The 12413-nt window shown below is 35.7% G+C and overlaps 1 protein-coding gene across 5 annotated transcripts in view; it reads right to left on the bottom strand.

The window, feature by feature from the left end:
- The window catches only part of PSD3 (pleckstrin and Sec7 domain containing 3), a 535293-nt gene that overhangs the window by 254496 nt on the left and 268384 nt on the right, over window positions 1-12413 (bottom strand). For 4 of the 5 annotated variants that reach the window (XM_058525349.1, XM_058525350.1, XM_058525352.1 and 1 more), the window contains exons 5-8: window positions 10865-11059; window positions 10687-10767; window positions 8853-8965; window positions 5267-5325 (exon numbers count right to left, since the gene is read on the bottom strand). In XM_058525349.1, coding sequence (XP_058381332.1) covers window positions 5267-5325; window positions 8853-8965; window positions 10687-10767; window positions 10865-11059 — 448 coding nt within the window. Of the gene's footprint in view, window positions 1-5266; window positions 5326-8852; window positions 8966-10686; window positions 10768-10864; window positions 11060-12413 lie in introns of those variants that run through there. The other variant, XM_058525353.1, reaches the window with a different exon arrangement.

The following is a 12413-nucleotide window of genomic DNA, read 5'->3' as shown; positions in this document are numbered from 1 at the left end:
AAACCCCATGCCCCACTAGAAACTCTTGGAAACTCTGAATCTAGACCTAATGCTCCTGTGAACTTTCAGTATCACTGACAAACTCCAGGGATGAGAGCCTGGTGGAAGCCACTGTGGCTAGGGAGCTCCAATGAGGTGAAAAGAAGATTCGGCACAAGGAGGTAGAAAAGAGGACTCCAAGGGAAGGAGGCAGCACTGGCTTAATGGAAATTAAGAGCAAGGCTGGACTCTACAGGAGAGTAAAGCTCAGATAGAAAAAGGAATAAATGCCAGGATGGCTTTCCTAGCAGAGGGCACTGAGGATGCAGGGCAGCACAGACAGGAACAGGGATCCGCAGAGGGGACAGCTATACAGAAGGAAGTGAGGGCGGCAGGCAAAATGCACCTCAGGCAGCCACCAGTTACTATAATGATGATCACAGATACAGAGATTTCCTGAGGATATTAACTACCAATCAACCTCATGGAGGTTTGTGGTGCTTTTGAGGGTGGAAATATAAAATAGCACAATATGAAAAGTAAAAGCATTAAAATTCTTTAATAATAATTCTTATAATAGTCATTTTCCACTTCTGATAATAAATATTTTACCCACCATTTAAACTTCTAGGAACCTAGGGAGCCAATCTAAGAATCAGAAACTCAGAATTATCAGTGCAGTTGGCAGACTGAAAAACAATGAATTCCTCTGACCTATTTCAAACTGAACTACACATATCTTTTTAACATTATTCTGTTATAAAACTTATACTTTATTCCTTGACTTCTTTCTTCCCCCTCATACATTAAACTCAGACCACTGAAGATGATATTCAGCACGCCCTGAGCATCCCAGAGACAAAGCACCTGCAGGATGCCCAGCCTGAGGAAGACAGAACCTCCACTCCAGAAGAACCACATCCCTGCTCCCTTATAGCCACTGCGCTGGCTAGGCTGGCTCCCATCAATACTGTAAGGCAGAGAGACACCTTGGGTAAAACTGCTACTAAAAACCCCAAGCCGCGGTGTTAAATGGTAGATTTTGTCACAAAATCTTGATTAAAAATAACGTCCTGGCTACTGCCTCTGACCATGGCATGACCCTAGGCAGTCACTGTCTTGTGGATCTCTTTCAACTTTTAGTTGTGAAATTGGCCGCCTGACTTTGCACCTATCTATCCCACTCTATACTGCAACTAAGTTCTATATCTAAAACTTCCTTTCACCTCAGGGTCCAGCCCTGGTGAGAAGTCTCTGCCTACTGTCCTGCCCCTGCCATCTATCCTCAACCTCAGCGAAAATCCTACCAGAATGACTGAATCTCAACTATGATCCAAGTATGAGAGAGCTAGTTGTAGTCAAGAGAGTACACCTGGAATAGGTTTGAATTTGTTCTAACATAATAAATCCTTTTATTCGTACCATTTCCAACAAAATACAAGGCTTAAAAAAATTTTTTTTCAACTCTTTCTTTGTTGATAGTTCAAATAATATTCAATACAAGTTAGTTCCAACATAGCAAGAGAAAAATAAACTCTAGAGTTTGTTTTAATAGAAATTTATCTGTATTTGCAAAAGTTTAATTTACATATATATTCCATAGATGAAGAGGCATTTTAAAAATAGATTACTTAGCAAATTAGCCATGTGCCAAAATTATAAAATATTTATTTAATCTAAGAAAATAAACCTGCAGACAAGTAAACTTGCAGACAACTAAAAAAACAAGTCAATACTATTGCAAAAATAATGGTGAATCATACATACTTTTAAAAAATAGGTACTGAAGAGAATCACCATTCTTAGCTCCAGTGAAATGATTATAACATCTGAATGAATTTCTCCCAAAAATATTGCATATACTTCAGATTGGCTTTTTCCTAGCCTACTTAGTGAAGTTTAACTATAATCCAACATGTAACTAAAATATCTCCCCGGGGTCGGCCCGGTGGTGCGAGAGGTTAAGTGCGCGCACTCCGCTGTGGTGGCACACGGTTCGCCGGTTCAGATCCCGGGCGCGCACTGACGCACTGCTTGGCAAGCCACACTGTGGCGGCGTCCCATATAAAGTGGAGGAAGATGGGCATGGATGTTAGCCCAGGGCCAGTCTTCCTCAGCAGAAAAAGAGGAGGATTGGCAGATGTTAGCACAGGGCTGGTCTCCTCACAAAGAAAAAATATATATATCTCCCCAGTGCTTTTCCATCACAGGACCTTGGTTACCTGCTACGATTTCTTCAGTTAAACCTGACTAATGGAGGTCAGCCTAGCCAACACTACCAGAGATGAGATTTGACTTCCATGAACACATCTCATTCATTTCTGATCCTTACCCAAATGGCACAGAACTTGGAATGGAGTAGACACACTATAAATGTTTGCTGAACAACAAATAAATTAGAAAAAGAAAGATAGAAAGGCATTCCAACATGTAACACTGTATTAGATTCATTATATTAGTATATATTCTATCATTCTATTAGTAGGAAAATTATCAGGAAGAAAAAAGGACCATACAATGCATTTTCAATGCATCATTCCTTAGAGTAAACAAAACCCGCAAGGAAGATTCACAAAGAACATCCAAAAGAAGTTAATCTCCCAAGTTATGCCCCCACCGAAAGCATGAGGACAAGCTTGTCTCAGCACTTCTCAGCAAGGTCATGCTGCTGTACTGCAGGATGGTAAGGAAGAGAAGGAAGATGGTTTACTAGTCATTCCCCAAGAGGATTATTCTGGTATAAGAGCTGATGGCCTAGGCAGTACAGCATAAGGAGAAGGTGAAAAGGGGCAGACATTAGAAATAATTCACTTTATATTGTGAATGAATCACTTTCATAGGGGCCATGCTAATAAGTCAAACAGACATTGTAACAATAAATCGGGCAATCATGATGCAAGAGAAGCTACATCCAGAATTATGGATAAAAACTTACCACCTAGACGGAAAATTTGTTTTTAAAATGAATCCAGAGAAGGAAGATAAGAAAAACACATTTTCGTATGGTTAGTTCTTATGATAGCTACTATATATTCAACAGACCTGTAACAGCATGCATTGTAAATAAGGATAAAAAAACTTAATATACAAAACCTAAACAACAGATAATCCTAAGTACGTGGCACACATTTTTAAAAACAAAGCTGAGAACTAATAATCACTAAAAACATGATTTTTAAGATGATATAGAGAGATTTACTTGTACTTATAATTTTCTCCCTCTTATACGTAATTCTGCCACTATAGCCAATTGTTAAATATGTACAATTGGCATAACTCAAGATAATATTAAACTGTTCATTTATATAAACTGTTTCTTATATTCTAGTTGCCAAAAAGAAGTGTGATGCTTCATTTAATCTCCTTTCAATTCTTCAAAAATGGTCGAAGACAGAGCAAGAGCAAATCTGAGGTCTGCGGTTCTGAACCTGCAGCACAGACACTGGGGCACCCAGGGCTTACCTGGACATCAGGAATGCTCAGTTATCTGAATAAATAATAAAACTCACACCTTTATTTACTGCTATGTTTCAAATTATTGTGATCAATAAGATACATGTTTATTTGAAAGTATTATTAAAGCAGTATCAGCTTTTTAAAAAAGCCATCTAGCTTTAAATGGAAACAAATCCCCCAAAATCCCACCACTTCCACAGAAGTTCTATGAGATCCTCAACCTTTAAATAAGAACTGAACTGTTACTGGATTCTGTTTTTCATCATTACACATTTTCTCAGTCAACAGATGCTAAACACACAACTATCTTATGTGGATGGGACCTCAAAATATCTGATGCAAAGACGATTCCTCATGCTGGGTATCATTGGCCTAGATCAGTGTTATTTGCGGACAAGTGTAATCAAAATTGTCTCCTTTAGCTGAAAGTCAAGATGAGAAATTGAGTGGGAAGAAGAGAAGGGGACAAAGTTGCTACTGGTATCACAAGATGGGCAGAGAAGAAAGCAGTGGAAACTTGCTTCTCTGGTAACAGGAAAACTGAGGTTAGGACAGTCCACTGATTGGTCATCCCCATAACAAGCTGGATGAATACTAGATTCTGATATTCATTTCAAGGCTCACACCATGGGAATCCCAGTACATTCATTTCCACAGATATATTATGGCCCTATTACCCAAGAACGTCCTCTGAAAGTATCTACATTTTTTGTCTAGATAATCTCTGGACACATGTTACATACGTCTACAAGTCACTAAGGTATTCTGAATTCACCTCTTGCAAACTGCAAAAAAAACTTCCTAGTTGAGTATTGTGAGATTTGTGAAGACGGGCATTAAAACTATGATTCTATCACTATTATCTCCTCTTCACTTTTCTGACAGTAGAACCCTTATTTCCCTTTAGTTCATCTTTTAATGGCCCCATACAGCTCCATTTTGCCTTTCTTAAAGAGGAGCACCATAGTTTTGAAAAAGGGAATTATGTGGCCTTTTGGAATAAATTTGAACTGATTTGAACTGATTTGTTCAAATTTGTGAACAAATTTGGACTGATATCTAACTTTCAGTTCTTTTAATGTGATTTTTTAAATTGTAAGATATATCATATAGTAAATCAAGGGATGATCAAGACTCTTCAAAATAAAGGGACCTGGGACTATGAAATAATTTTTGTGCTAAGTAAGTATCTACTGATCTACATATAACTAAAACATTCTTATTTTCTCTAATACGAACCGTTTAAGTAAATGCTAAAATTACATGTATATGAAAGGTGAAAGTTCGTATAAAATTATAAATTTAAGAAGTTCATCCTATATTTTAAACAGAAGGTGAGACGGTAATTAGATTTATTTTGGTATTTCAACTAGCAAAAGACCAGGTGAGCTATGGAGTATGGAAAAGGTTGAGTTCCTAAGACTTACTACTGTATTACTGAAAACATAGTTGATATTTTCAGATCTAACCTATATTTTCCTTCCATCATTGTATATCAACCCCATTAGGGAAGCAAAAAACAAAATAAAAATAAAAAACAAAAAGTAACAGCTCTGTCTCTGCCATCTAGCAGAAAAAGAAAATACACGACACACACATTATGGATAAAACAACTCCAGACATGTAGACAATACGGTATTCACTTAAAATTATGTTCTGTGCTAACATGTAAAATAAGTTATTTCTTTTTCCAAAGATTTATCTTTACCAACCTGCCATGTAGAAAATGAGAGAAAGGGAGGCAGAGAATAAACGTGTGTGAGCACAAAAGCAAAGATAAGCCCAAAATATTCTGGATTTCTGTCAGACGGCTTCACACGCCTACACTTACATGGCCGTGGAGATCTGTGTTAAGAAGCATCATTGCACAGGTGAGGCAATGGACTCCATCTAAGGAAAGAGGCAAGGACAAGGGCAGAAAGCATTAATTCACTATTCCCTTTCGGACTCCTTATTATCATTAAAATAGCACACATTAGGAACTTATGAAAACACGATCCTGCGGTGAGGCATAATTAATCATATTCATTTGGGGAGACAGAAAATAGATAAGAATAAATTATTAAAAGTGCCTCAATGCACAGAGATAAAGTCTACTGGTGACAAAGTAAATTATTCCTACCTCTCTGAAGGACACTTTGACAGTACAGATCTTAAGCTTTGAAATAGTGTCCTTTGACACAGGAAATCTATTTCTAGGGCTTTACGCTAAAGAAATAAAGATCTACACAAAATACAAGGCTATCCAAAGAAACATTGCTTACAATGGGGAACAAGTAAATATGACCCTTCAAAAACAATTCTGTTATGTTGAAGTCATGAAAAATGTTGTCCAAAGTATACATGTTGAAATGGAGAGATATTTCATAATAACTTATTATATGAAAAACAAATTATATGCACTATGATTCCATTTAAATATAAATGTACCCAAAAGAAAATATAATATTAAAAGAGATTATCATCTCTGGATATTGAGATCATAATTTTTATCTATTTATTTATATTTTCTTAATTTTCTATAACACAAGATATGGAAATGAAAATAAATTATTTAATACTGTTAATCTTTTTACTTTCCGAGAGGAAAGTGAATTAGAAAAAAAGCAAAAGTTAAAGAAAACCAAGATTTGTGCCTTCGACTGTTTGCTGGGTATTAGTTCTCTGGCTAAAAATATCTAGGCAGGAACAGTTATCCTCTTTCCTGGCATTTTTTAAAGTAAACATTTAGGGAGACCGGTTTAGGATACTATGGATCAGACAAAAACAAAATATTAAAATAATCTGTGAAGATTAAAAAATTAAATATTCAGGGGAAAAAAGTTGTCCAAACAAGAAGAATCATTTCACACTTATATGGAAACACCACACTCTCTTCTTACTTTATAAAGGAAAAGAACAAGCATTAAGAATTAAGCTTCTCATTTCCAAACCTCAGAATTCGTTCTCCTCCTCCTTCTCTCCCTGCAAGTCTCAATCCAAGTATAGCAGACAACAGCAGTTGCAGATGCAGAAAAATCTTATTCATTTACACTAAATGTACAGAAGGGCCTGTGCAATTGCTGAAGTCATGAATTAAAGACAGCTTATTTTTCAAAAGTATGCCTTTGAGTATAGTAGATGATTTCTATTATTCATGTCTCTAAGCAGATGCTACTAAATGCCTATGTATATTTATTCCCATTCCAGTTTATCACAACTTCTAAATACATTTAAAACAAATTCCTGAAAGCATTTGTAAAACTCAGTAGCCAGCTCTCCAAATATCCTTATCAACAGCGAACTGAGTGCACAAATCCATATTCCTTGTTTCACTCAGGAATGTCAACAACTTCTTAGATTTGAAGAAAGTTCTAATAAGAACAACCCCCTTCTATTGCTTTCACTCTCTAGTTAATGCTGACAGTGTTAAGAGACAGTGACTAAATTGTCTAAATACAGTCAAAGAAGGCTTTGACAAGCTCCCATTTTACAGATAGGAATGTGACTTGAATAATCAGACAGTTAATTTAGCTACAGCCTGCAGGGCGGAGGCGGGGGAGCAATCACTTTAGTCAATAACAAGTATACTTATCCCAGTTAGTTGGCAATACTGAAGTTAAGAGATAATTACTATTTCTAGTACATCTGGTCTCAGCGGTTTATTCCAGAATTTGTAAGTTTATGTAAGAGTCTCCAATTGCAAGTGAATGTGCTTGACTTCAAAGCCTGAAAAATTTTGCTTTACTGCAGGAAATGAAATGGAGAAAAGACTTCTCTTCACAGGGTACATCAACAATTAAAAGTTGCTTCTTAACAAGTGGGACTTTATCAGATCAAAGAGCTTCTACAAGACAAATGAAACCAGAATCAAAATGAACAGACAACCCACTAGCTGGGAAAAAATATTTGCAAAACATATATCTGACAAGGGGTTAATCTCCATAATATATAAAGAACTCACACAACTGAACAACAAAAAAACAAACAACCTGGTCAAAAAAATGGGCAGAGGAAATGAACAGACACTTCTCCAAAGAAGATATACAGATGGCCAATAGGCACAGGAAAAGATGTTCAACATCACTAATCATCAGGGAAATGTAAATCAAAACAACACTAAGATATCACCTCATGCCCTTTAGAATGGCTATAATCACCAAGCCAAAAAACAACAAATGTTGGAGAAGATGTGGAGAAACAGGAACCCTCATACACAGCTGGTGGGAATGCAAACTGATGCAGCCTCTATGGAAAATGGTATGGAGATTCCTCAAAGAATTAAAAATAGAAATACCCTATGATCCAGCTATCCCACTACTGGGAATCTATCCAATGAACCTGAAATCAACAATCCAAAGAGGCTTATGCACCCTATATTCACTGCAGCATTATTCACTATAGCGAAGAAGTGGAAAAAACCCAAGTGTCCCTTGACTGACGACTGGATCAAGAAGATGTGGTGTATATATACAATGGGATACTACTCAGCCATAAAAAAGACAAAATCATCCCATTTGCAATAACATGGATGGACCTGGAGGGTACTATGTTAAGTGAAATAAGCCAGAGAGAGAAAGACAAACACCATATGATCTCACTCATATGTGGAATATAAACCAACACATGGACAGAGAAAACTGTACTGTGGTTACCAGGGGCAATGGGGGTAGCGGGTGGGCACAAGGGGTGAAGGGAGACATGTATATGGTGATGGACAAACAAAAATGTACAACCCAAAATTTCACAATGTTATAAACTATTAAAACATCAATAAAAAAAAGAAAAAAAAAGTTGCTTCTTAAGAATAGTACAATAAATATAAAGTCACAGTTCATTAAAATCATAAACCAAGTCAGTGGTCAGTCTTGTTATTACAAATATCAAACAAAATTGCCAGAGATACACCACAAACTCCAGTGAGATTTGTAAATGTTTCCGAAACTCACCACAAAACCAAGCATATGTGCACTTCATCAAGAATTTTAGAGATCAGACATATGGGAAGAAGAGATAAGAAAACTGGCATTTCGTTTAGTATAATGTGCTTTGCACGTAAAATGTCAGAATAACAAGGCATGAGCAATTTAAAGAAAGTATATTGTCATACTACAGAACTGAAAACTAGAGTAAAAATAACTAAAGGAAGAGTATCACGCTTTTAAAGAATATCTGATGACATGAGAAAATGCTTACAATGAAAGAGAAAGAGTAGGAAACACAACTGTGTAACAATTCCAATTTGACATTAAATGTCGTATAAACAGACTAGAAGGAAGCAAATCAAACTGTTAATAACAGTTATCTCTAGGTAATTCAAGATAGCTAGATGATTTTCATTTTCTTCTGCATAATTTTCCACAATAAAATGTAACTTTCATAATGGAGAAAATAATCCTTGTTAAAAATAAGAAATTCAAGCATTTCCATCAGATTACCTTGTGAAGCAATGGTATCTGGGTTACAATAAAAATATCTATTGGAGAAGTGTACTAAAACTCTCTCTCGTTCTTGAGTTTCTCCCACAAGAGAAAATGCTTTAAAGAAATACCTAAAAAAAGAATTAAGGGGAAAAAACGAAACTTCAGAAAATGTTACCATATTCTTTATGTTTAATAAAGTTAATTCATACAAACATAAGAAATTAATTATGCAAAGTAAGATATTCTACAGTGATTTCAAAAGAATCACTTAATGGCCATTCAATATAAACTGATGCTGACATTTAAATTCTATAAAGTGTCAACATAAAGGAGGACAGAGCAATAACATGGTGGCCAGCACATCCACAAAAGCCTTGGGGAGGCAGGCAATTCCCCATGGGACTGAGCGTCAAGTTGCCAACGTTAAAAGATCAGCCAGATAAAAACCAAAGAATGCTGAAGACTGAACACGTAACCACGTAGCCTCGGTTTTAAAACTCTACATGGACCACAATTTTTTCGTCATTTTGTTACATGATTATTAATCACCACTGACCCACTGTTAAAATCACAATTATACTGTCTCGTGCACCGTATATTTCTGTTAATTTCATTCTGCCTATTATCATATTGTATTATTAATTTGTTACATGAGGAGGAAATTGGGAGATAAAAACCCTAATTTATTCCTTAAATTATGAATAAATTAATTTATTTGTAAAACTTCTTTGAACAATAGAAAATACGCCCAGAACCACACACCAATCTAAATCAGAGTCACCAAGAGTACTGTCTATTATAGATAAATCCAGATGACTCTCACTTGACAAAATACCTGCATTTCCCTACACGAGATGGGAAGAGTCATTTAAAATGTTCTAAGAAATCTTACTATTGAAAGAAACATACAATAAACCTTATTTCTCTGATGAAAATGCTGCTCTCTGCCTTATAGTTTGTTAATCTATATTATATTGGTCAAACTTTAATTTTTCATAACTTTTTTTTTTATAAACCACATCAAAGAAAGCAAAGCAGAAATACAGATCTTTTCTCCACTCTTCCCTGTTTTCATTGGAAAACCTACGAGTACCCTTGATTCACATAAAGAGCCACAGAATAAGTCACTGTTGTGCACTCTAATCCAAACATCCTCCCTTCACCTCCCAGGCCTCAGTTTCCTGATTTGTAAAACTAGAGGGTTATGCAAGACAATCTCAGAATTCCTCTAGGTCTGATGCTCTGTAAAGTTTGTGAGGTCAAATGCTGACTGGGTGTCACCCTCAACTGCTCTTAGAGGTGGTACAATGTGGTGTGAGAAGTGAGGGTCAGTGTGCTTAAGATCTTCACTGGAACAGACCAGCAAGAAGTGCTACCGCCTGAAAGAGGTTTACTGTGTACTGTCCGATACTTTCTGCTGATATTTATGCTGATATTCATTTTTAATCCCATTCATGAGTTACTTCCAAAGTATTGTCTTAAAGGCTATTTGGATATTGTAAATAAATGCTTAGGAAAAAAATCTATAATTCTACAGTCTGTAGACGTGCCTTTTTTTATTGATCATTCGAAAACCAAATTCCCACAGATTCTATTTTTTCAAGACTTATTTTGCCACTATTCTTTACTGTCATCTACTAGATGCAGAATCATGTGTGATTTCATTAAAACAATATATTTTTCTCACTTTCAATTGTGTTTAACATCTATAGTACAACCTGAGCTAAGTTCACAAAGTAACTGCCAGCTTAAAAACATAAAATCAGATTTTAGCTTCAGCACATTACTTTCTCTTTTCAGAATTAATTATTTGGAGGCAAAGAAGAATGGAAGTGATGTTTAATCATACCTGAGTGACTGATCCAGCGTCATTCCTGTAAAATCAAAAAACTTCAGATATTCTTCAGCAACTAATTTGCTAAATTCATTGCTATAAGAAAACACAACAGACTCGGTTACTAAAATCTAAGCTATTAAAACACACACACAAGGGTACACTCAGACACCGGCCTTGGGACAGAACGTACTTTTTGCTCAGGTGCTTTGCAACATCCGATCTTTTGAATCTGTCTAGTTGATAAAGACGTTTGGCCAACCTTTTGGCTGCTTCTACATTGCTGCTGGTACCATTACTGAGACTTTCTGGGGTCTCCTTATCCAGAATTTCAGTGCTCCCCATTTCAGAATGAGCCTCCAGCAGTGTTTTTTTCACCCCAGCATTGCTGTGAGAATTGATGAGGAAAAAAAAGAAAAGATTTTTCTTGTGTGGCAAAAAGGGAAATAGCTGATGAAACTGTCATGATATCATAGAGCCAACTAAACGAAAATCATTTTAAATGAGACTGCTTTATGTTTATTCATAACAATATTTTCAGTTACTATATTTCAACATATTAAAGAATGTTGCTTAAATCCTAGATGAGCAGTTCTCAAGCCTTTTGGTCTCAGGACTTTTACATTTTGAAAAGAATGAATGACTCCGAAAACCTTTGTCAATGTGAGTTATATTATTATATCCATCTCATATCTATCATAGCTGTCTATATGATAGTCACCACACTAGTAATTAAAACAGAAAATTCTCTAATATTAACTCATTTAAAAATAATAAATCCATTTCATGAATATAATTAATACATTTTTATTAAAAATAACTATATTTTCCAAAACAACATCAAATTTAGTGAAATAAGTGACAGATTTACTTTTTTTTTTTTTTTACAAATTACTTTAATGGTTGGCTTTCTAGAAGATAGCTTATCATAGCCACTTCTACATTCAATCTGTAACTATATATTGTTTTGGTTGAGATATATTAAAAAAATCAGGCTTCATATAGGTATTTAATCAGAAAAATAATGAGTATTTTAATATTTTTTTCAGATAACTGTAGATATTCTTTTTTGATACGACACCAAAATAAGACAAGTGGCAGTTTCTTAAAGGTTAGTTGCAACATAGAATCTAAAATTGTATCAATGAATTTTTTGTGCTCTTACATTAAAATCTGTTTTACACTTTGAATGGTTCTTTTACCCAGGCATGATCCAGCAACACGCATCGGTCATTTGCAAAATATTTGTTGACACATTTCATTTTACAATATCAAAAAAACCACATTCATTAATCTCACCACTAATATCTTCAGAAAAGTCTTTAAGTATTGGGAAGCTGTCAAACTTCTGGTGGCAGGTATGATTTCCAAAATTCTAACTTTTGATTGAAAGCTCAAATTTTATCATTGGCAACAATATTTTCAGTTGTTTTCCTTAAAGTAATAGGCTCACTCTATTAATTTTCGAGAAAATGTTTGCCAATAACCATAATTAGTCATACTTTGAAGGAAAAAGGGTATTCCAAGAAAAATGCAACTAGTTTATAGCTCACAACTCAAATGACATATGAGTGCTTTTCCTAGAAACAACGCTCTGGGCCAGCCCCGTGGCTTAGCGGTTAAGTGCACGCGCTCCACTACTGGTGGCGCGGGTTTGGATCCCAGGTACGCACCGACACACCGCTTCACCGGCCACGCTGAGGCTGCATCCCACATACAGCAACTAGAAGGATGTGCAACTA

This window comes from Diceros bicornis, chromosome 29 (assembly GCF_020826845.1).
Source record: "Diceros bicornis minor isolate mBicDic1 chromosome 29, mDicBic1.mat.cur, whole genome shotgun sequence".
Taxonomy (NCBI): Eukaryota; Metazoa; Chordata; class Mammalia; order Perissodactyla; family Rhinocerotidae; genus Diceros; species Diceros bicornis.
The sequence above is the reverse complement of the archived record's forward strand: the minus strand, read 5'-3'. Positions and strand labels throughout refer to the sequence as shown.